The sequence below is a fragment of the Aquarana catesbeiana genome, linkage group LG08 (genome assembly GCF_042186555.1).
Source record: "Aquarana catesbeiana isolate 2022-GZ linkage group LG08, ASM4218655v1, whole genome shotgun sequence".
Classification (NCBI taxonomy): Eukaryota; Metazoa; Chordata; class Amphibia; order Anura; family Ranidae; genus Aquarana; species Aquarana catesbeiana.
Window position 1 is genome coordinate 41,972,426 of NC_133331.1, and position 23,861 is coordinate 41,996,286.

The 23,861-nt window shown below is 44.3% G+C and overlaps 1 protein-coding gene across 2 annotated transcripts in view; it reads left to right on the top strand.

The window, feature by feature from the left end:
* Positions 1-9,390, top strand: part of LG08H10orf90 (linkage group 08 C10orf90 homolog) — a 367,755-nt gene extending 358,365 nt beyond the window's left edge. For both annotated transcript variants that reach the window (XR_012235628.1, XM_073595738.1), the window contains 2 exons: positions 5,670-5,769; positions 5,850-9,390. Coding sequence is in view for 1 of the 2 variants with exons in the window: in XM_073595738.1 (XP_073451839.1) it covers positions 5,670-5,769; positions 5,850-5,888 (139 nt within the window). In the remaining variant the exon portion in view is untranslated. The remainder of the gene's footprint in view (positions 1-5,669; positions 5,770-5,849) is intronic.
* The last annotated feature ends 14,471 nt before the right edge of the window (positions 9,391-23,861 follow it).

Below are 23,861 nucleotides of genomic sequence, written 5' to 3' on the forward strand. Positions count from 1 at the left end.
TACTGGGAGATAAGCTATCACTTGTAAACGCAGAAGCTGGACTTCAGTGTTACCAAGTGATAGTGGTGAGCAGGGAGCAGAAGATCTGAGCCAGAGGTGGTGGAACTGAGTTCCCCCTAGTTCCTGCTGAAAAAAAGCCCTGCTTACGGTCTCTCACAAAAGTGAGTACACCCCTCACATTTTTGTAAATATTTTATTATATCTTTTCATGTGACAAAACACAATGCCACTTTGCTACTATGTAAAGTAGTAAGTGTATAGCTTGTATAACAGTGTAAATTTGCTGTCCCCTCAAAATAACTCAACACACAGCCATTAATGTCTAAACCGCTGGCAACAAAAGTGAGTACACCTCTAAGTGAAAATGTCCAAATTGGGCCCAATTAGCCATTTTCCCTCCACGGTGTCATGTGACATGTTAGTTTTACAAGGTCTCAGGTGTGAATGGGGAACAGGTAAGATATTTGGTTCAGATGGTGTCAAGCGTGTGTGATGGCAACCAGGTGAGGAGTACAAAGATAAGTGTGTTTTGCCTACAGTCAAGCATGGTGGTGGGAGTGTCATGGTATGGGGCTGCATGAGTGATGCCGGCACTGGGGAGCTACAGTTCATTGAGGGAACCATGAATGCCAACATATACTGTGATATACTGAAGCAGAGCATGATCCCCTCCCTTTGGAGACTGGGCCACAGGGCAGTATTCCAACATTCCAACAACCACTGCCTTGCTAAAGAAGCTGAGGGTAAAGGTGATGGACTGGCCAAGCATGTCTCCAGACTTAAACCCCATTGAGCATCTGTGGGACATCCTCGAATGGAAGGTGGAGGAGCGCAAGGTCTCTAAAATCCACCAGCTCCGTGATGTTGTCACGGAGGAGTGGAAGAGGACTCCGGTGACAACCTGTGAAGCTCTGGTGAACTCCATGCCCAAGAAGGTTAAGGCAATGCTGGAAAATAACGGTGGCCACACAAAATATTGACACTTTGGACCCAATTTAGACATTTTCACTTAGGGGTGTACTCACTTTTGTTGCCAGCGGTTTAGACATTAACCGCTTCCAGACCAGCCGCCACAGTTTTACTGCTGCAGGCTGGCTCCCCTGTGCGAAATTACGTTACTGTACGTGATCTCAGGAGGTCCGGATAGCAGGCGCGGGGGTGCTGATGCTCGTGGCCAATGGTCGCGCTGACTGCCGGCCACGAGCGATCGTGACCAAGAGACACAGAACAGGGACGAGTGTGTGTAAACACACACTTCCCTGTTCTAACAGGAGTGACAGATCATGTGTTCCTATTAGCTAGGAACCACGATCCGTCACTTCCTGTAGTTAGTCCCTCCCCCTTCAGATAGAATCACCTCCTAGGGAAAATAGGTAACCCCTTCATCGCCCCCTAGTGTTACATTTTTACAGTAATCAATGCATTTTTAATCACACTGATCGCTGTATTAATGCGAATGGTTCCAAAAATGTGTCAAAATTGTCCGATGTGTCCGCCATAATGTCGCAGTCACGATAAAAATCGCAGATTGTCGCCATTACTAGTAAAAAAAAAAAAAATAATAAAAATGCTATAAATCTATCCCCTACTTTGTAGACGCTATAACTTTTGCGCAAACCAATCAATATGCGCTTATTGCGATTTTTTTTTTACCAAAAAATATGTAGAAGAATACATATCGGCCTAAACTGAGGGAAAAAAATGTTTTTTTTAATATTTTTGGGGGATATTTATTATAGCAAAAAGTAAAAAATAATGCGTTTTTTTCAAAATTGTCACTTTTTTGTTTATAGCACAAAAAATAAAAACTGCAGAGGTGATCAAATACCACCAAAAGAAAGCTCTATTTGTGGGGAAAAAAAGGACGTCAATTTTGTTTGGGTACAACGTTGCACGACCGCGCAATTGTCAGTTAAAGTGACGCAGTGCCGAATCGCAAAAAAGTGCTCTGGTCAGGAAGGGGGTAAATTCTTCTGGGGCTGAAGCGGTTAATGGCTGTGTGTTGAGTTATTTTGAGGGAACAGCAAATTTACACTGTTATACAAGCTGTACACTCACTACTTTACATTGTAGAAAAATGTAATTTCTTCAGTGTTGTCAAATGAAAAGATATAATAAAATATTTACAAAAATGTGAGGTGTGTACTCACTTTTGTGAGATACTTTATGTACTTTAGAAGTCATCTTAATAAAGTAGCACTTACTGTATTGTATCTATAAAGAAGCAATATTGTCACCCTAAGACAGAAAATGTGTTAGTACTACAGATCGCCTCTTCTCATCTTCATAACATTGAATGTGTTCTGTTGTTTAACCACTTCCTGACTGTGCTATTGTCAAAGGGTGGCTACAGCAAGGTTGCCCAGTTCTGGGAGGACATCCATAGATGTCCTACCAGAATCCCTTCCCCTGCGCGCCTCCTGCAACATACATCGGGCGCGCTCTGTGACCGCCAGGTCCTTCGGACACAGCTGATCACAGAACGTGGTAAAAGGCCAATCACAGCAGCCCTTTACCATGTGATCAGCTGTGTCCAATCACAGCTGATCACATGTAAACAGACTTGCTGGTTATGAGTAGTCCTTTCCCCCCACACTGTATCTGTGGAAGGAGAGGAAAGTCGTATACCAGCAAGCCTGTCAGCACATAATTTAGACCAGGGGTAGGCAGCCTTTTGAGTACAGTGTGCCGAAAAATGTTTTCAAAGAAATTGAGAGTGCCGATTTTATAACAAAAAAATGTCAACTTCACCCTTTCAATCACGAAAAGGATTTTTTATAAAGTAAATGCTGTAAACTACTTTAGTAGTGAGAAATTAACATCCTGCACACTCACGCCTCAGATCAGCCCCCCTGCTCATCTGCCCCACCACTGTAACCCCCTGCTCATCTGCCCCACCACTGTACCACCCTGCTCATCTGCCCCACCACTGTACCACCCTGCTCATCTGCCCCACCACTGTAACCCCATGCTCATCTACCCCACCACTGTAACCCCCTGCTCATCTACCCCACCAATGTACCCCCTTTCTCATCTGTCCCACCAATGTACCCCTTTTCTCATCTGCCCCACCACTGTACCTCCTGCACATCTGTCCCACCACTGCCGCCCCTGCTCTTCTGCCCCAGCACTGTAACCCCCTGCTCATGTGTTCCACCGATGGACCTCCTTTCTCCTCTGCACCCCTCTGCATATCTGCCCCACCTCTGTACCCCCCTGCTCCTCTGCCCAACCGCTGTAACCCCCTGCACATCTGTCCCACCAATGTACCTCCTTTCTCCTCTGCCCCAACACTGAACCCTCCCCTGCTCATCTGTTCCACCACTGTAACCCCCTGATCATCTGCCCCATCACTGTACCCTTCTGCTTTTCTGTCCCACCACTGAACCCCCTTCTCATCCCTCCCACCACTGTACCTCCTGCACATGTGCCCCACCACTGTACCCCCTTGCTCTTCTGTCCCACCACTGTAACCCCCCTGCTCATCTACCCCATCAATGTACCCACTTTTCTTATCTGCGCCACCACTGTACCTCCCAGAACATCTGCTCCACCTCCGTATCCCCATGCTCTTCTGTCTCACTACTGAATCACCTTCTCATCTGTCCTAACACTGAACCCATCTGCTCATCTGCTCCACCACTGTAACCCGGTTTCTCATCTGCCCCACCAATGTACCTCCTGCACACCTGTCTCACCTCTGTACCCCCGTTTTTCTGCCCCACCTCTGTTCTTCCTGCTCTCTTGCCCCAGCACTGTAACCCCCTGCTCATCTGTCCCACAAATACACCTCCTTTCACATTTGCCCCACTGCTCTATCCCCCTGCTTTTTAGTCCCACCACTGAACCCCCTTCTCATATGGCCCAACACTGAACCCCCCCTTCTGCCCCACTGCTGAACCCCCTTCTCATCTCTTCCACCGCTGTACCCTCTTCTCATCTATGATATGTGTGATATGCAGAGTGGTGAAAGGAAGCAGAGATGAGACACGTCTACCTGTCCTGGCACACTCATCCTGCTGATCCACCTCGCATCCAACCCATGTGCTGGTATGTGATGTATGTGATGTCACATACAAGCATCTGGAATGGATGCGCAATGATGAGCTCAGGTCAGGGGCATTTTCTGAAAGCAGTGGGCCTGTGTGCAGGATCATAAGTTGGGCGTGATTTTCATCGCGCTGGATACTGTCTGTTGCTTAAAGGGACACAGAGTGCAGAGGGGTTCAGTAGTAAGGTTCAGGGTTAATTTCAACAAAGTTCCCAGAAGCTCAACAGTAATTCCACAAACTGTCACCTGATTGGGGTTTTCTCAATCACAGTGAAATCCCTTCTTTCTGAGATTGGTAGTGGCAACCAATCGAGATGGTGGCCTAGCAGGACTGTGATTGGCTTTAGCGGTGGCCAATGACAGTTGTCCTCCTCCTGGAAACAGGGACCACCCCCCCCAGAAGGAACTCTACCCAATCTCTTCCCCATCACAAAAGCTGAAGATCTCAGCTGCAGCTAAGTTTGAGAACCAAACAATGTTTCCCATCTTTTACAATGTGTGGGGGCACAGTGCCTCCCCCTCAGTGCTGGTGCGGTGTGGGGAATTCTGAAATTGGAATACGTTAGTGTCTCACTGACACTTCCCTGCGCTTGTGATGGCAAAACAGACTTTGTGTGCCACGGGTTGCCTACCCCAGTGCCCATCAGTGCAGCATATCCGTGCCCATTAGTGCCTCCTCATCAGTGCCCATTAGTGCTGCGTATCAGTGCCCACCAGTGCTGCCTCATCAGTGCCCATCAGCGCACATCAGTGACCATCAGTGCACATCCGTGAAGAAGAAAAATGTATTTATAACAGAAACTAGGAAACATTTTTTGTTTTCCATGATTTTCAATCTTTTTTCGTTTGTTTAGCAAAAAATAAAAAACCCAATGGTGATTAAGTACCACCAAAAGAAAGCTCTATCTGTCTCACAAAAATTATAAAAAATTCATATGGGTACAGTGTTGCATGACCGCGCAATTGTCATTTAAAGTGCGACAGCACTAAAAGCTGAAAATTGGCCTGGGCAGGACGGGGGTGAAAGTGCCCGGTATTGAAGTGGTTAAGAAGTAAGCTGGGCAGGGCTTATAACACTGCTTGAAATAACACTACACGTGAAGTTACACATTCACTGGATTTCTGTTTGGATCAACAAGTGTTTTATGCACTAATTAAACAGATATAAAAAAAGAGAGTATTTATTAGACCAAAAGGAAACAAATAAGGGAAGTTCAATGTTAGAGTTTTCATACACTTTAAGTCAAAATAAGAGGGGGGAGAAGTGACATTTTTTTGAAGCCCCATGTAAACTAGGAACAAGGACCCAAAGTATTCCACAGGGACACAAAGATAATACTTCCAGGCACTTAAAAGCTTGCACTTCATCATCAGTATTGTTACCGTAAACACCTAGGCAAGGCAGGTTAACTTTAAGTCCCCCTAAAAGTAAACCTATAAGAAGACTCAGTAGACATCTGTGTTTCGTTATATATGGTTATATCAACTGTAATAATCCATGGGCTGACCTTCCCCCTGAATTGACTAATGCCTGGTATTATCCTATTATCTCTGCAGTTGAATAGCTTTAACCATGAGCTCATATAATAATATTACATCATTTTCTGACTTGTTTCAGGATATATAACAGCTTGCCTGAAGTGAGAAAGAAAAAAGAGGAAGAAGAGAAGAGAGTGATAACCCAGAGTAACAGACACCGAGCCCAGATATTCAAAAAGGTAACTGATACATGAGGCCCTCAGAGAGGAAATATATGGCTTTGCGTATTAACTTTGTACTTTTTTTTTTATTTTTCTAGAAACTCCTGGATCAGATTCTGCATCGGAGTTCAGACTAATGAAAGAATTGCATGCATTTAAGTGTAATTATTTGCACAGTCTTGGTTAGCATATTACTCTAATTTAATTAAAGTGGATTTGTACTTCGCCTATACTAGGTAAATCAACATGCTCAGGTTCATAAAGGGTCAGTCCTTACCTTCCCACACTCAACAGATGCCATCATTTCACAAAATAAATAACCAGTAGTTAAAGTGTATCTAAACACATTTTGCAGCTTATCGTTCCTTAGATGTGGTGGTTGTATTCTGCACAATTTGTTTCTTTATATTTTTTCTCCTTTATTTTTGCAACTATCTAAAAGATAACAAAAACACCTTGAATGGCATATTTCAGAAACCAAAAGGGAACATTGAAGAAAAATTCTTTGGGTCCACAGATAATTTAAGGGTATGGGAAACACGTGGCACTTTCGTTGCCTCCCCAATGTAGAGCTTGGTGTTTGAACTGTCACATAAAAGCATAAAGAAAAAAAAAAAAGCCAAAACCCACACAGGAATTAAGGCTGGGTTCACACTGCCGTACGGAGCGGCTCACAGCAGGGGTCAGGTGCGTCCCTGTTCACCAGTTCAGGTCTGATTTCGGTCCAAATTTTTGGCCGAAATCGGATCTGAAACGGACCAGAAGATGCACAGGACTTCTGTGCAATTCGCTAAGCGGCCACTGTGCAGATGTGTGAACCGGCTCCATTGAGAGCTGGTCACAATCTCCTGACATGCGAATTGGATGCGGGGAAACCCGGATCCAGTTCGCAATAGTGTGAACCAAGCCTTATGGTACATTGAGGCAAGTGTGGGAAAGGTAAGAAGCTGCTGCTTAGGGTCCAGTATTGCTAAACCCATTACTTATACTAGTATGGTCAAACAACAGATCCACTTTACATTTTGCTTTGCACAAAATACTGTTACCGTACAGACCAAAGCTGATTAAAGTTTTGCTCATTTCTATCAATTTGCCAGAAGTCATTTTACAGTGGTTTTATATTTGTCTACTTGTTCTGAAGGTTGAAAGGTAGTATTTAAAAAAAAAGAGGCATTGTATACACATTATACATTGTTAGCGATATATAGTATTTGCTGTTGGTCTATCCTAGAAAGAATACCATTATTTAATTTGAACCAGTTTCTAAGAAAACAACAAATACCTAAAGCAGCAAAGGCCTAAAGAAGACAATGGCTCCTTGCACATCCAGGGCAAAGTGACAGTGTCACTGTTCCTCCCCCTATTGCAGCCTTCACTAAAATTACTGACGTTAGCAACTTGTGGGTTCAGAGATGTCACTCCCTTGATCATGTAACAGTGTTCTAGCCTACAGCAGTGTGCAGCTTGCATGCTCCCCATATCCAAAAAAGCCCCAGACAGTGTCATCAGCTGCAACAGAGGAAGAAGTGGAGCACAGGCATGGAGAGTATAAGTTGGTAGAGATGATTGGGGGAGTTAATAATAAATAATAAGGGTGCTTTCAGACTGCCAGCTCTCGGGCGTCGGCGGTAAAGCGCCGCTATTTTTAGCGGCGCTTTACCGTCGTTTTAGCAGCGCTTTTTGGCCGCTAGCGGGTTAAAACCGCCCGCAAAGCGCTGCTGCAGCAGCGCTTTGCTGGCAGTTCAGTGGCGCTGCCCATTGCGAAGAAGCTGCTTGCAGGACTTTTTTGACGTCCTGCCAGCGCAGCACCCCAGTGTGAAAGCACTCAGGCTTTCACGCTGAGATTGCATCTGAGACTTTTTTTAGGCGCTTTACAGGCACTATTTTTAGCGCTAAACTGCCTGAAAAACGCCTCCAGTGTGAAAGGGGTCTAAGTGCCCGAGACAAGTTCTATCTCAAATGGTGCCGCTGCAGATAACAACCAGTTATTTTTCCATTTTTTCCCCACACAGTTTGAGACAAAGTTGTTATTAATTCATTAATTCCCCTCTAATGTCACTTTGTTCTGCATGGGCAAGGTGATAGTGTATTTTTAAATGAAAAAAGTGTTGTAAAAGATGAGTAAGTGTTAATATTAAAAAGGAGCAAACAGGCCATGTATAGGAGCCCTGCAAAAAATACAAAATTGATTTTGCTGTTCTAGTGCCTTTTCCCTAAACTGCTCTAGTGGATAGAATGAACAGGATGCTTGTAATGTGAAATTTGAGCAATTCCCTCCAGCTCACAAAACACTATTGAATACTTCCTTTATGGCTTGTTGCCTTCTATAAATAGAGATGTCTTTAATTACCCATTTCTCCTGCCCACAAATATGCTAAACTGTACCATTGGTGGTAGCAAGACTAGCAGGACAGTAACTGGTAAGTGTAAAGACTGGTAAGTGTAAAGTTTTGTAGCCTCCCCTACTCTCAAAAAGAAAGCTAACAAGGCAAGGAAGAAAGTGGCAGAAGCAAAACATATGCAGTCCATATTCAATTTTATTAGTCATCTTTTATACTCTTGTATCATAAAATATGTTTTTGGGGTGCAAAAGGTGCTTCTTTAAAGAAAGAGAAGCAATTGTATTTCTGTCTGTGATGCTGCTATAGATTTTACTTCACTTCCTGTTAGGTGAAACCGTTGTCACAGTGGTCGTAAGTGAAGAGAAATCTCTCTAACTAAGCTCCAGCAGCCCCAATAGGGGTTTTAGGATTCCCTTATTCTATCCAAGACTAGAAAAAAATATATAGTGCTGGACCTATTACACATTAACAAACGGAAGGATTAAGATGAATGTGTTACAATTGTCATCTACTAACAAAAAAACTATGTTTTACTAACTAGTATACTGTATATACAGAAATAGGGTCCAAAAGCAGGATAGAGCATCAGAAGACTGTTTAAATCAGGACTCTTACAGCAGAAGAAAATTCTTGATGCTCTTTACTCTTCAGCGTTTAGTCATAAGTCCTTATGCTTATAGTGCGAAATGCGTACATTTTTCCTTCTGCTGTATGTGAAGAATACAATAAAGCTTCCTGGTGTTCTATCCTCCATGTGGACTCTGTATATTACAGGATATATAGCTTGGCAGATCTGGAAAGTCGGTAAGCAGGCGTGGCAGCTGGCCAATAGCAGTTGCAATTGTTTGTACTAAGGGTGCATTCACACTTGCTAATTCACCCCGACTGCGATTATTTTTAAGAACCCCCAGCACATTTAGCTGCAAGCAGCAGCCCCAATAAAAGACCGCCTGCCTCCAGGGCTGATCACTCGCATGTGAATGGGCATGATTAGCTGTGAGAGCTAATAGCCTCCCATTGCTTTTAATGGGACTGCTGCTTACAGCTAATTGTAGCAGCCAGGTGCATTCACAAGTGTGAATCGAACGAAGAAAAAAAACAGACTGGTTATACTGAAGTTGATAAATAGTCTAACTTCAGTACAACCAGCCTGCCCAATGCCTATACATGGTTCAAATTTCAATTTCAATCAGTCTATGGCTGGCTTAATGAGGGCACAGATGGTAATGAAAAACCTGACAGGTGTCCTAATAGGGTGGAGAGGGAGGAGTTGGAGAGGGGGAGGGTGAAGGTGGACAGGTGTGGAGGGATGGAAGGTGGACAGGTGTCCTAATAGGGTGGAGAGGGAGGAGTTAGAGAGGGGGAGGGTGAAGGTGGACAGGTATGGAGGGGTGGGAGGTGGACAGGTGTTCTAAGAGGGTGGAGAGGGACTCCACCCTATCCAAAACTTTAGTTATACGTTAACTTTTTTTAAGCAGATACAAAATAGTCTATATTTATTTACCAGACATTGTTTTACATATTCTTGAAACAGCAATACGATGTTATCTAAATCCTTTTGTTTTATGTGACCTAATTAAATCATTTCAGTGCCTTGAAATGTTTTGTGTTTTCATTGCTGAATCTTGGCTTTAAAATCTTATTGAATGAATTTAGGTTGCATATTGACTTGCCAAGTTTAGACAACAAAACCTTTTTTTGGTAGAGTGCACCATATTCTATGTCAGGGAAAAAAAGCGTACCCATTCATATTCCACGGTAGGCAAGTCCTCAGTAGTGTACCTGCCAATACTCACAGATTAAATTTCAGACCAAAGCGGGTCATTTTCCATGCAGCTGCAGAGTCCAAACTACTCCCTTTTGTTGGAGCCCAGTAACTACTCATCTTTTGGCCACTGGGCTATAAAAACCTAGGCATCTGCTAAGAAGTGAATGAGAATGAGACTGTAGTAAAAACTACTTAAAATATGTATCCACCCGAAACTGACGAGTTGATGCTTGATGGGTGACCCCACCCTTTGGTTTCTCCTAGCCCTCAGGGACTGTGGTAGGACTGCCAATTTTGCCCATCTACTTAGGATCTCACTTTTTCCACTGGATTTTTGTTTTACAGCACAGAGAATGCAGTAAATATAACATGATTCCTACTGCAGCAAGCAATTGAGATTCTGTGAAAATTACTGCAACTCCAATGAGGTTAATCAGCAGGTGGACCTAAACTGACTTGAGGCTACTTTCACACTGAGGCACTTTACAGACACTATAGCGCTAAAAATAGGGCCTGTAAAACGCCTCTCCTGTCACTCCAGTGGGAAAATATAAACAAAGAAAGAATTTCTCCAGGGCTCGTGAAGGCATTGTTAGTATAGAGTGGTAGTACTTTCAAAGGAAGGGAATTAAAAGATGATCATGTGTGTCCCGCTGCCTAAACTGACCAGGGGTGGTCCGAAGAGAGCCAAGTGAAGGAAAGAGGTGGAAGGCGCGTGATCTGACGCTTTGATCAAAATGATACAGTTTATTCATATACAGAAACGATAAATGCATATAAAAAGTGTCTACATATTCATAAAAACTGGGTTACAAAATATACACATTAAAATTTAGAAATTAGACATGCCCATACAAGGGCAAGTGCTCAACGGTAGCTGACGCATTTCGAGGGGTTCCTCTTCATCAGAGCCTTGAAGAACAACAAGAAAAGTCTGTGCAATATGGTAGACCAACAAAAAAAAGTGGCTAGTTGGGAGATGTATCACATGGTAAGTGATGGATTCTCTAGAGCTAAGGAGAATCCATAACTTACCATATGATACATCTCCCAAACTAGCCACTCTTTTTTTGTATAAAATATATTTTATGTTTTCACTATTATAAATTGTCATCAGAGGAATTCCATAAATTCTGTAAAATAGTACATAGTATATTGGCTCCCTATAAATATGCAAAATAAATGTCTACAGCAGACAACCACCTATGAGGGACTATGGGGGAAAGATCCGATTTGTCTAAAAACCTTGACATTTTAGGTAAGTCATCACTGGGAGGGGTCCGCTTGTGTGCATTCCTCTTCCCCGCTGTTTTCAATTGAACAACCACATTGTGCATTTATTTAAAAAATGGTGACCTGCACACTGAACCAGCCACTTCAGTTTAGTGCTACTTTTCTTCCTCCTGCTGCACCAGTGGAATTATCAAGTCTCCTACTGCTTGCTACAAAATATGTACTAGAAAAAAGGGACAGAGAGGAACATTAATTAAGGCAATTCACAATACAACTAGGCACAACTCAGGATGGCTGTCATTTAGCAAAATTATGTTACAATTTACGCTCATTGCTACCCCTGTGCCTGGAATCTTAAGCAGCCAATTGAGACAGGTTTGCAACAGAATCTAGCAATGAAGATGAAACAGAATTTCTCTCTACACAGATGCACAATTAAGAAATGGTCAGGGGAAAGTTTTAATCTGTTGCAGTGCTCCTTTAGAGCCGGGGGGGGGGGGGGGGGGGCAGTAATTATTAATGGAGCTAAACTCTGTAGTAAATCTGTCCCATATTTGGTCTCATGCTCCTGGTAAGCAATTCTGTGCTCTGTGCCAGAATTGATAAATGTCTCTCATTGAGTGTGAGATCTTCTTGTATTGGACACGGTGCCCTTAATCATGGAGTTCCCTAGGTAAATAGGCAGCCAGTGAATGACTGCATTTTCTATCAACTACCAAAAGTAAATGAACTACTTCCCGCCCATCCACGGTAGTTGTACTGTAGGTGGGCGGCTGCTGCAGGCCAGGTGACGTATTGGTACATCGTGGCCTTACTTCCGGGCTTGGGCCCCTCTACCCCGTGCTGTGATTGGACAAAGCATGAGTTTGGCAGCTGATTTCAGCCAATGATTTTGGCTGAAATCACCTGATTGGCTGTGGCCAATCACACACACGTGGTTTTGTGTTTACAAAACCCAGAACTCTGTGTACATTGAACAGCATCCTGACTGTTACTTCTCTCTCATTCTCATTCTTCTCTCTAATTTAAGGTGACCAGATTTTTAAAATGAAATCCAGGGACATGGTTTTTTTTTTTTATTGGCAAAAGGTAAACAATTTTTTTAAGCATATGTTCCTTAAATTATATATGCAGTGTATATGGTATGTGTTTATGGAATGATTGTATGATATATACATTATTTCTCACATTTCGTCAATGAGAATTTTTGAGGATATGACAAGAAGATAAGATAGAGAAAAAAAACTTTTAAATGCATATTTTGGATTTTATTATTTCCAAAGAAGTGCAGATGCGCTATGTACAGAGTGCAGAGTTCAGGGGTGACCCCATAGATGGTTTGAATCTTAGCTGGTCCCTGCTAAACCATGAAGATTCTAATCATCTATGGCTGGCTTAACTGACTGACATCAACAGTGACACTAATATAATGATCAGCTAAGGGAGAGGAGTGCAGAGTATATGGCTGTGGGTTGTATGTGCAGGAGAAGAGTGTGGAGTATATGGGGGTGGGTAGTACAGTATGTGCAGTATGGTGTCAGTAGGGCAGTGGATAGTGTCCGTAGAGCTATAGACAGTGTAGACAGTGTCAATTTTTTTTGTTTATTTAATTTTTATTATTTTTTACAATTTTATTTTTGTATTATTTTTTACAAACACTTTGTGAGGGCAGTGGACTGTGTCAGTAGAGCAGTGGATGGTGTGGGTAGTTTTTTATTTTTATTTTTTTTACAATTGTATTTTTTACAATTTTTTTAAAAATTATTTTTACAATTTATATTTTTTGTTATTTTTTTTACAATGCTTTTTTTTTGGGGGGGGGGGGGGGGGAGTGGACGGTGCCAGTGTTTTTTTCTCTTTTCTTTTTTATTATTTTTACAATTTAGTTTTTAAATATTTATTTATTACAATTCTTTCTTTTTCTATCAGCCCTGTTGGGGGGGGGGGGGGGGGGGGCTTAGGTGAGATATCAAGAGTCTGAACAGACCCCTGAAACAGGGAAAGGGACTGAGAACAGAGATTTCCCAATCCCTTTCTAAGCGACCTCAGCTGCGCTTGAGAGAAATGGACAGGAGACCAAGGCTCCTCTCCGTTCATAAACTGAAGCATCGTAAACATAGTTTATGATGCTCAATTATGAATGGACAGTCACTGACTCACTGCTCACTGCTCATTTAGAAAAGGAAGGAGGCGGTAAATGACATATTTACCGGCTCCTTCCTCCACTCTCCATCCTAACAGATCAAGGATGGGGGGGGGGGCTGGAGGAGCCGGGGAGACGGAGGAGCACAGAGGGGAACCAGAGGAGGACCCGGGGAGCCACAGGAGGAGGTGGAGAGCCAGAGGAGGACCCAGGGAGCCAGAGGAGGACACCAGGAGCCAGAGGAGGGCATGGTGGTCCAGAGATCAAGGGACAGTTGATGGACAGTGGGGGATAATCGGTACGGCGGTGGGGAGAAGTTACAAGCACCAGTCTGCCTGTGTGGCTTTCAATGAAGCAGCTGACAGCCACAGGAGGGAGAGGAAGAGTATGCTGCCCATACAGTGCAGAGTTAAGGAGTGTGCTGTGCATAGTATGCAGGGTTCAGGAGTGCGTTGTGCATACAGTGCAGGGTTAAGGAATGTGCTGTGCATAGAGTGAAAGGCTCAGGAGTGCATAAAGTGCAGGGCTCAGGAGTGCACTGCGCATACAGTGCAGTGTTAAGGAGTGTGCTGTTCATAGAATGCGGGGCTCAGGCGTGCACAGCGCATAAAGTGCGGGGCTCAGGAGTGCACTGTGCATACAGTGCAGTGTTAAGGAGTATGGTGTGCATAGAGTGCTTCTAGCACAGAGCTCTCTCCCCCCCCCCCCAAATGATTTCTTTGCCACCCTGAAACTATGAGAGACAGAGCTGCTGCACAATAGCAGCTGCAACTTACAACACAGGAGCGCAGGTTGCCGGATTATTGATTAGCTTCCGCCATAGGATTAGAGCAACTGTGTACTTCCCCCTCCCCCCTCTGCTGTCATAGGGATATGCAGGGCAGAGATGGTTGTTGAAGCCGCCAACAGAGGAGCACTGTCACATGTATACAGAAGCCACGCTTCTGTATTTACAAGTGACAGCAGTCAGTGGCGAGCCAGGGATCGGCACCGGACATTAAAGCTGAAAAATGCCCTGGATAATTCTAGTTTGCATGGGGAGATAAGGGCACACCCCATTCAAAAGCATATGGGTGGCTGCAGAGGGGAGCACGGGGGACGGTGTGCCTTGCTACGGGCACTGGGAAAAGCAGCAGTCCTGGTGGAGGTATCCGTTCTCCACGGGACTGCAGTGGGCTGGCCCGATCCCCTCCTCCTCCTGCTGACAGCAGCACCAGGGGTAGAAGGTGGCGTCTGGGTGCACCAGCTCCTTGGCTGGGTGAGGGGTGACAACTCCAGCGGCTTCTCCAGTCCAGGTTCTAGGAGCTCCTGCCGGTCTGGATCCAGGACAACTGGTGGAGCATCTCGCCTTCTCCTTCCTCGGGGGTCTGCAGAGGCAGATACGCCCCTGCCGGCCAGGGACAAAACCGCGGACAGTCTTGGTCCGGGGACAGTGTCCTCAGTCCAGGGACTGTCCCCGTTAATTGGGGAAGTTTGGTCACCCTACTCTAAATTACACATTGTTAGGCACACAGTTAACCCCTTGATTGCATCTAGATGTTAACCTCTTCTCAGCCCGTGTCATTAGTGCAGTGTTAGTGTCAGTCGGTGACCTTCCCAGATAGTGGGGTTGATTTACTAAAGGCAAATAGTCTGTTCACTGCAAGTGCAGTTGCTCCATATCTGAGGGGAACATGCAAGGAAAATAAAAAACAGCATTTTTACTTGCACATGATTGTATGACAGAAATCAGCAGAGCTTCCCCTCAGATCTAGAGCAACTGCACTTGCAGTGTATTTGTAGTGCACAGCACATTTGACTTCAGTAAATTAACCTCCCTGTCTCTTAGCGCCAGATTGGCCGCCATCCTATCACAGTCACACTATAATTCACTGATCATAACCATTACAGTATATTGTCTTTAGCTGCATAAATTCCAGTATATATACCATAGTTTGTAGACGCTATAAAACTTTCTCACAAACCAATTAATATAACTTGAGATTTTTTTTACCAAAGACATGTAGCAGAATACATGTTGGCCTATACTTATGAAGAAATTTTATCTTTTTTATTGGATATGTTTATATAGCAGAAAGTAGAAAATATTGTGTTGTTTTTCAAAATTTTCGGGCCTTTTTTGTTTATATTGCAAAAAAAAAAAAAAAAAAAAATGGTAATCAAATACCACCAAAAGAAAGCTCTATTTGTGTTAAAAAAAGCATAACAATTTAATTTACTTACAGTGTTGCGTGACCACGCAATTGCCAGTTAAAATAGCGCAGTGCTCAATAGCAAAAAATGCTCTGGTCATGAGGGGGGTAAAACCTTCCGGAGTTCACGTGGTTAGGAGGTCCCATTTCTGTTTAAAAAAAAATATAATGCCATATTTATCTAGCCATAGTTAGGGGTCAATTCACTAGTGTTTACTGCATGCAATAAGGGTATCATGTTACTCATTTGCATAAATGATCACGTGCATCAAAGTCCAATTGACAAAAAAAAATTAAAAATAATGATTATGCGGTATTTACCAGAAAAAAAAAAATGCGGAGGTAAAAGCACATAAAAATCTCTTAAGTTCACAAATGGACCAGAGCATTAAAAAGCATTAAATAATCACCCCCAGGGTTTTGCTGCTGATATCACATGCAATATTTGTCAAAAAACAGCCTGGGGGGTCAAGGGACCCCCAGGCTGTTTTTTTGATAAATAGCTGGTTGCTAAGCAGCGGATCAGGAAGCCGTCCACAGCATCCTTAATAACCAATGACTCATCAGCTGTCAGGGGTGCCCCCCCAGTCCATACCGGCCCTTATCCGGGCATGCAGCCCAGCAGATCAGGAAAGGGGGGGTACGAGCGAGCCCCCCTGAACCATACCAGGCCACATGCCCTCAACATAGGCCCCCATGTTGATGGGGATAAGGGCCGGTTGTGGGGGTCTGCAGGCAGGGGGCTAATCGGAATCTGGAAGCCTCCTTTAAGAAGGGGGCCCCCAGCCCCCACCTATGTGAATGAGTATCGGTACATTGAACCCCTACCCATTCACCAAAAAAGTGTTGCAAGGTAATAAGAACACACAGACAGTTTTTGACAATTCTTTTATTAAAAAATAAAAAAATAGTGTCCCACAATGTAAATCCACCGTCAATCACACCACCCAACCGGACTCAAAAAAAAAAAATGCCGCTCCGGCCGCCAGTGAAGGCTGGCTGCTTAATGTAGGTTTCATCATCTGACATTTCTTATATATGTAAGGGGCGGGACCACCTGGCTACATCACCTGGTGGCCCTGCCCCCTTGTATTGTCACGGACCAGTGGATTTGACAGCGTGATTGATGGTGGATTTACATCGAGGGACACTATTTTTTTATTTTTTTTTATAAAAGATTTGTCAGAAACTGTGTGTGTGTGTGTGTGTTTCTATTACCTTGTGACACTTTTTTGGTTAATGGGTAGGGGTACATTGTACCCAATACTCATTCACATGGGGGGGATCTGAAGGCACCCTTCTTAAAGGGGGTTTCCAGATTCCGATTAGCCCCCTGCCCACAGACCCCAACAACCACCGACCACGGTTGTGAGGAGGAGGCCATTGTCCCCATCAACAAGGTTCTTTGGGGTGGGGGGGCACAGCCCACCTGCCCCAAAGCACCCACCCTCCCATGTTGAGGGCAAGTGGCCTGGTATGGTTCAGGAGGGATTGTTTGCTCTCCCCCCCCCCTTTCCTGACCTGAGGGGCTTTATGCTTGGATAAGGGTCTAGTATGGATTATAGGAGGACCCCACACCATTTTTTTAAATTTTGGCATGGGGTTCCCCTTAAAATCCATACCAGACCCAAAGGGGGGGGAGGGGGTGATGGGCCACGATGTTTTTTTTCCAAACTTTTTAATTGTCTGCTTTTTTTTTTTACAATCAGCTGTCAGCGGGGAAGCCCACTGACAGCTGATGAGTCATTGTTTTTTAGCGATGCGGTGGCAGGCTTCCTGGGCCTGCTCCTTAGCAACCAGCTCAATGCAACCTTGTGCGACCTGCCACGATTTTTCTGTGATTTTGCCGCGATTTTGCCACAACTTGAACCAATGCCTGCATAATGTTGAGGTCTAGGGACCTCAAGTAGCCTCAAAGTCGGACCAAAGTAGTGCAGGGACTACATTGAAGTCGCTGCGACTTGAAGTCGCATAGATATGAATGGTACTCATTGAAAATCATGGGGTACGACTTGTCATGTGACTTTGCAGTCCCAAGTCGCAGGACAAGTCGCACAAGTGTTACATACATAGTTACATAGTTAGTCAGGTTGAAAAAAGACACAAGTCCATCTAGTTCAACCATAAAAATAAATAAAAAATAATATCAAACAATCCCATATACCCATATAAGTGTGAAAGGGGCCTCGAACAAATGCTGCATTCGGTATTTAACTCCAAATTTTAGTGAATTGAACACTTGCACAAATGTTACCGCATGTGGTATTTTACCACTATTTTTATCTGTTATTTAACTCTTAGTGAATTGACCCCATAGTCGGTTAATCGCACAGTGTAAGCTTATGTTAAGGACAACATATAACCATAGGAAAATGATTTGATAATCAGGGGGCTATATTTAGGGGGATGCATTTTTAGATCCCTGTGTTCATTAAAACACTTTCTTGATATAATATTGTTTACCATCAGCCATTCAGTGCAATACAATGGTGGCAGTAATCAGCCTTCTATATAGAACTCCTGCACATTCCTCCCTCTGCTACATAATTGCTATGTGTGCTAGGGATAAGAGGAGGAAAGACACAAAGGAATGGCTTTACCCATTGATTAGGCATGCAACTAATCCAGAAATCTTTAGATTTTAGCTGGAGAATGCACATTGATGCACAATTCAAACATCAAAGAGGATAATGGCAGACCCAGTGAACTATATAATTGTAAAAATAGAACAAACCAGCGCCAAGAGGGAGGAAGTGTGTGAGGAACGCTGGAGTGCCTGATTTTTCTGTATATTTTTAGACAGTGTATTTGACCTGAGCTTATCTGAGGGCTAATTTGGCTTATAATGCTTCACACCTAGTGACTGTTTATTAAAAGTAATTAATCAGATATTGGAGCTGCTATTGCTGACGTGTTTTTGAAGATGCTGACTTCAGGGTTGTCAAACTAATCATCCATTCACACTCCACATACTGTACATTGACCAGAAAAAGTATTCTATTTACCAACATTTCACTTCTTGCATATCTGCCTTTAAAGTGACTTAGTCACTGAAATCAAAGTGCTCATAAAGGAGTATAGAAAACATTTTCTTTCCCACTACTGGTGCTGCCAAACACTGCCCTAATGTACAGAACTTGTGCACTGTGGTTGGTCCACTGACCTCTACGTCACTACTGGACAAGATCAACACTCTCAGAGGTGTTGGTTTTTAAAGAGACTGTAGTGGATGAATTCTCTAAATGAAAGTGGTTGTAAACCTTCATATATACCGAATGAAGTGACAAGCCTCAGGTGATACACAGGGATGAAACAAATCCTCCTTCATAAGTAGTACCTGTTTATCTGCAGCCATCTAACCTCTGCAGTCTTCCAAAACACACATTTTACAAAGGATCTCAGCAGCAGAATGCAGGGGGTGGGGATCTGATGTCAACCCCCCCCCTGAGGAGTATGTTGTACTAGTCGTAGGTGATAAATCTTCTTTTTTTCTACTGTTGAGTTTACTGTTTGTGTTTATGTGCATGAAACACATTAAAATCTTTTTAAAAAAAAGAACTTTCCAAAAAATATTTATGGGTAAGTATACAGGGTAGGCAAGATAAATAGGAGGAATTACAATTATTGTGTGTGACTAGGGATGGGCAAGCGGTTCGGCCCGAGCATAAGTTCGGCTTAACTTTTGCTGTTCGGGCGTTCGGCAAACATCTGAACAAACGGGTCATTCGACCATTTGTTCGCCCCCCCAAACCGGCCACAATGCTTTGCGGCGCTGAACAGTGCATTGCAAGCCCTGATTGGCTGAAGCAGTGGAAGCTTCAGCCAATCAGGGCACAGAGCACTGTCAGAGTCATGACTGGATGCTGTCATCATGACTTTATCCAATCATGGCTAATTCCCACCCCACAGTATAAAAGTATTATTTCAATAGCAGCCATTTTCAATGTGATTTCGGCGTGGAGAGAGATAGAACAGGGCTCTGTTCAATGCTATTAGTTAGTTAGTGTGCTATAGTGTGCTATTTTGCACAGTGTAGATAGAATATTAGTTTAGTGTCAGTCTAGGGATTGTGTGAGTGTAGTGAGGAGGACCATCATTCAGCTTTGCATAGTGTGCAGCTAGAGTAGGCAGAGCTCAGATAGTTTCGCTGTAGTGTAGTGAGACCATGTCATTCATACATACAGTAGTATAGAGTAGGGACAGCTCAGATAGTTCCAGTGTAATGTAGAGAGACTGTGTCTGTAATCTTTACATTAGTGTATAGCTAGAGTAGGGACAATTCAGATAGCGTTAGTATAGTGAACGTTGAACTCCGTCTATTTGATTGTGTTACTGCCAGTTTAACGCCATTTACTTCTGTGTGCGTTACTGCCAGTTTAACGCCATATAGTTTTGTGGGCATCACTGCCAGTTTAACGCCATATAGTTTTCTGTGCGTTACTGCCAGTTTAACGCTATATTGTTTTTTGTGGGTTACTACCAGTTTAATAAAATATAGTTCTGTGTGCCTTACTGCCAGTTTAACGCCATTTACTTTTGTGTGCGTTACTGCCAGTTTAACGCCACATAGTTTTTTGTGCGTTACTGCCAGTTTAGCGTCATATAGTTTTTGTGCGTTACTGCCAGTTTAACGCCATATTGTTCTGTGTGCGTTACTGACAGTTCAACGCCATATATTTCTGTGTGCGTTACTGCCAGTTTAACGCCATATAGTTCTGTGTGCGTTACTGTCAGTTTAACGCCATATAGTTCTGTGTGCATTACTGCCAGTTTAACACCATATCGTTTTGTGTGTTACTGCCAGTTTAACGCCATTTACTTTTGTGTGCGTTACTGCCAGTTTAACGCCATATAGTTCTGTGCGTCACTGTACATTTAGTGCATTATATTGCATTATATTATAGTGTATCCGTGGAGTGTGTCTGTGTAGTGTGAGTACTCAAATTAAAGCGCACCAAAACTACATTGATTGAAGTGCATCTACATACAGATTTCAACTTCTTCTTTACATTTGCTTATAAGCACCGCCCCCTCCCTCCTAATAATGTCTGGGAGGACAACAAGGAGAGGCAGACATTCCCTTGGCACTGTAAGGGGGCCAGCAACAAATGTGTCCAAAGGCAAAGGTGGACGTGGTTGTCAGTCCTCAGGCAGGGCATCATTTCCTCTGTTTAGTGAGTTTGCCCATGCTATCCAGCCACAGCATGCAGAGGAGGTGGTGGACTGGCTTACTAAACCTTCCTCATCCTCTGTCACGCAAGCAGAAACAAGTGGGCAGTCCCCTGCAGTTGCCAGAGTGGATAAATCTGCATCCTTGTCCACATCTCTTCCTGCCATAGCCCCAATATCATCCATTGAGGAGTCAGCTGAGTTATTTGACCACAGCTTCAGCCACTTGCTCCTTGATGATACCCAGCCATTACTGGTTTCAGATGTTGGTTCTGAGGTTGAGGATGACAGGAACATGAGCCTAGAGAGAGGGAGAAACACTGGTAGACAAATTGGCATTCATGTTCCCCAAGCCGCAGTGTATTGCCATGTTGTCTCCAGTGGTAATGATGAAGATGGAGGTGATGGAGATGATGATGAGGTCACTGATGTGACTTGGGTGCCAGATAGAGCAGAGGAGGAAACTGAAGGTGAGGCGGCACAACACCAAGGAGGCTGACATCAAGAAGAAGTAGAGAGCAGCCACCCTATTCAATCACATTCTGCAACTGTTATCTCCCACTCCCCAAAGCTCAGCTGTCTGGGCCTTTTTCAGCACATCTGCAGCAGATCGCACTGTTGCTATCTGCAAACTGTGTCTCAGGCACATCAAACGTGGCAAAAACACCAACCATTTGGCTACCACATGCTTAACAAGGCATTTAACGTCCAACCACTCAGCCCGTTGGCAAGTGCACCTAAAAGCCACAAAAAAGGGGCACAAATCTGTCCCTCCTCCTTACCCACTTCAGTCTGCCCCTGCTATACCGAGTCATTACCTCTCAGCAGCCTCCACTGACAGGGATGATGGTATAGCACAGGGTGTCCCAGGTCCAAGTAATACATCTGCCAGCAGCACACCACCAGCTGTAGGTTGTAGCCGGCAAATTTCTCTGCCCCATCTGTTGCAGCAGAAAAAAATAATATAGTCTCCACTATATTAGTCTATATTAGTCTGCCACCCACATGCCCAGCGTCTAAATGCAAGCTTGTCAAAGCTGTTGTCTCTCCAACTTCTGCCTTTCAGCCTGATGCATTCTGCCCCCTTCCTTGAATTCGCACAATGTGCTGTACCACAACGGCAGGTTACTAATTTTCACATAAGGCTGTTCCACCTCTCTACCATCATGTGGAAGGGGATGTTCTGGCATCGTTGGGCAAGGCAAGGCAGTCAGCCGTAAAATCCACCTTACTGCTGACACATGATCCAGCAAGCATGGGCAGGGATGATATATTTCATTCACAGCACACTGGGTAACGTTGCTTGCAACTCGAAAAGATGCAACAGCTTGTCTCCATACAGCTAGTGGTGATGATGCCAGACCTGTGAGCTCTACCCCCTCCTCCTCTGCCACCACAATGCCCTCCTCTGCAGAATTGTCCTATGAACATCAGGTACCCCCTAAGAGTTCAAAGGGATAATCCCAGAGTTACGATAAAAGGTGCCATGCAGTGCTTTAGCTGGTGTGTTTAGGGGACAGGATTCACACCGGAGCAGAGATTCTTGCAGCTCTGCAGGGACAGGCCCAGAGGTGGTTCACACCACGCCAGCTGGAGCCAGGAATGGTGGTGTGCGATAATGGCTCAAACCACCTGTCCGCCCTTAGACAGGGAAAGTTGACACATGTGCCATGCCTGGCACATGTCCTCAATTTGGTGGTGCAGCATTTCCTAAATACGTACCCAGGGTTGCAAGATGTGCCAAAGCTGGCCAGAAGAGTCTGTAGCCATTTCAGGAGGTCATACACTGCCGGTGCTCAGTTGGCTAAAATTCTGCGGGAAATCCACTTACCCGTAAACCGCCTGATTTGTGACATGCCCACCAGGTGGAACTCGACTTTGTCAATGCTGCAGCAGCTATACATGCAGCAGAGAGCCGTCAACGAGTACCTGTGCGAACACAGCACAATGACAGGCTCAGGCCGCCTTGGCTTTTTTTCCCCTATGCCAATGGCTGATCATTAAGGATGCATGCACTGTACTGTCACCATTTGAGGAGGCCACAAGGATGGTGAGCCATGACAGTGCATGCATCAGTGACACAATCCCTGTTGTCTTCCTGCTGGAGCAGACTCTGCGTGGCATTAAGGACAGGCCACTGGAAGCAGAGCAGCAGGAGGAAGAGGAGGATTTTCTTTCCTCTCAAGGCTCACTTTATCCAGACACCATCATTCCTATGTCACAGAACACACAGGAGGAGAGAGGAGAGGAGGAGGATTCTGGCACTTTCATAGGCTTCGAAGAAGAGGAAGACATGCGTCAATCTGTAAGTGATGTCTTTCCAACCCTAGGACCCTTGGGAGTATTATGTGGCTGGGAGGAGGAGGTTCCAGATGCTGTCATCCTGAGTGACCCCGAGGAGGCTGCTTCTCAAGCCTCTGCAAATTTGAGGCGCATGGGCAACCTCATGCTTCAAAGCCTGCGAAAGGACCCAAGAATACGTGGTATTAAGGAGAAGGATGATTACTGGTTGGCAACCCTCCTTGACCACCATTATAAGGGAAAGGTCTCAGAACTCATCCCGTCCCCACAGAGAGTGCAGAAGATAAAATCTCTTGAGGACACATTAAAGAGGATTTTATTATTGAACGTTTTTCCTGACTCCAGTAGGTTACAGTGTGGTAGAAAATGTTTTCCACCACACTGTAACTTACTGGAGTCAGGAAAAACATTCAATAAAATCCTCTTTAACGTGTCCTCAAGAGATTCGTTTTGAGTCTTCCGTTGGTCAAGAGAGGAGCATTGGAGAAGGCGTCTGCCTAAGTGAGGTATTTTGGAATTTTTTTAGTCCTCCCTGCCAAGGGCTGTCAGCTTCCACATCCTATCGGCAGCATCTGCATCACATGGTGGACGATTACCAAAACAGAGATGGAGAGCTTTCCAGCTGACGATCCACTGACTTGCTGGGTCATGAGAATAGACCATTGGCCAGAACTTACCCAGTATGCTACTGAGTTGTTGGGCTGCACTGCAGCGTGCTTTCAGAATGAGCATTCGGTGCTGCAGGAGGTTTCGTTACTGATCATAGAATGCATCTGTCTACAGACTCCGTGGACTGTTTGACTTTTATAAAATTGAATTGGTCCTGGATTACCAGCTATGAAGCTAATGCCGATGCCACTGATAAAGTCTTTTTGGGATGTGGAATCTCTGCAGGACTTCGAGGCTGCCTAGCTTTGAGGGTGTTCAATCATTTCATCTGGAAGAATGTTTTTGGTATAGGT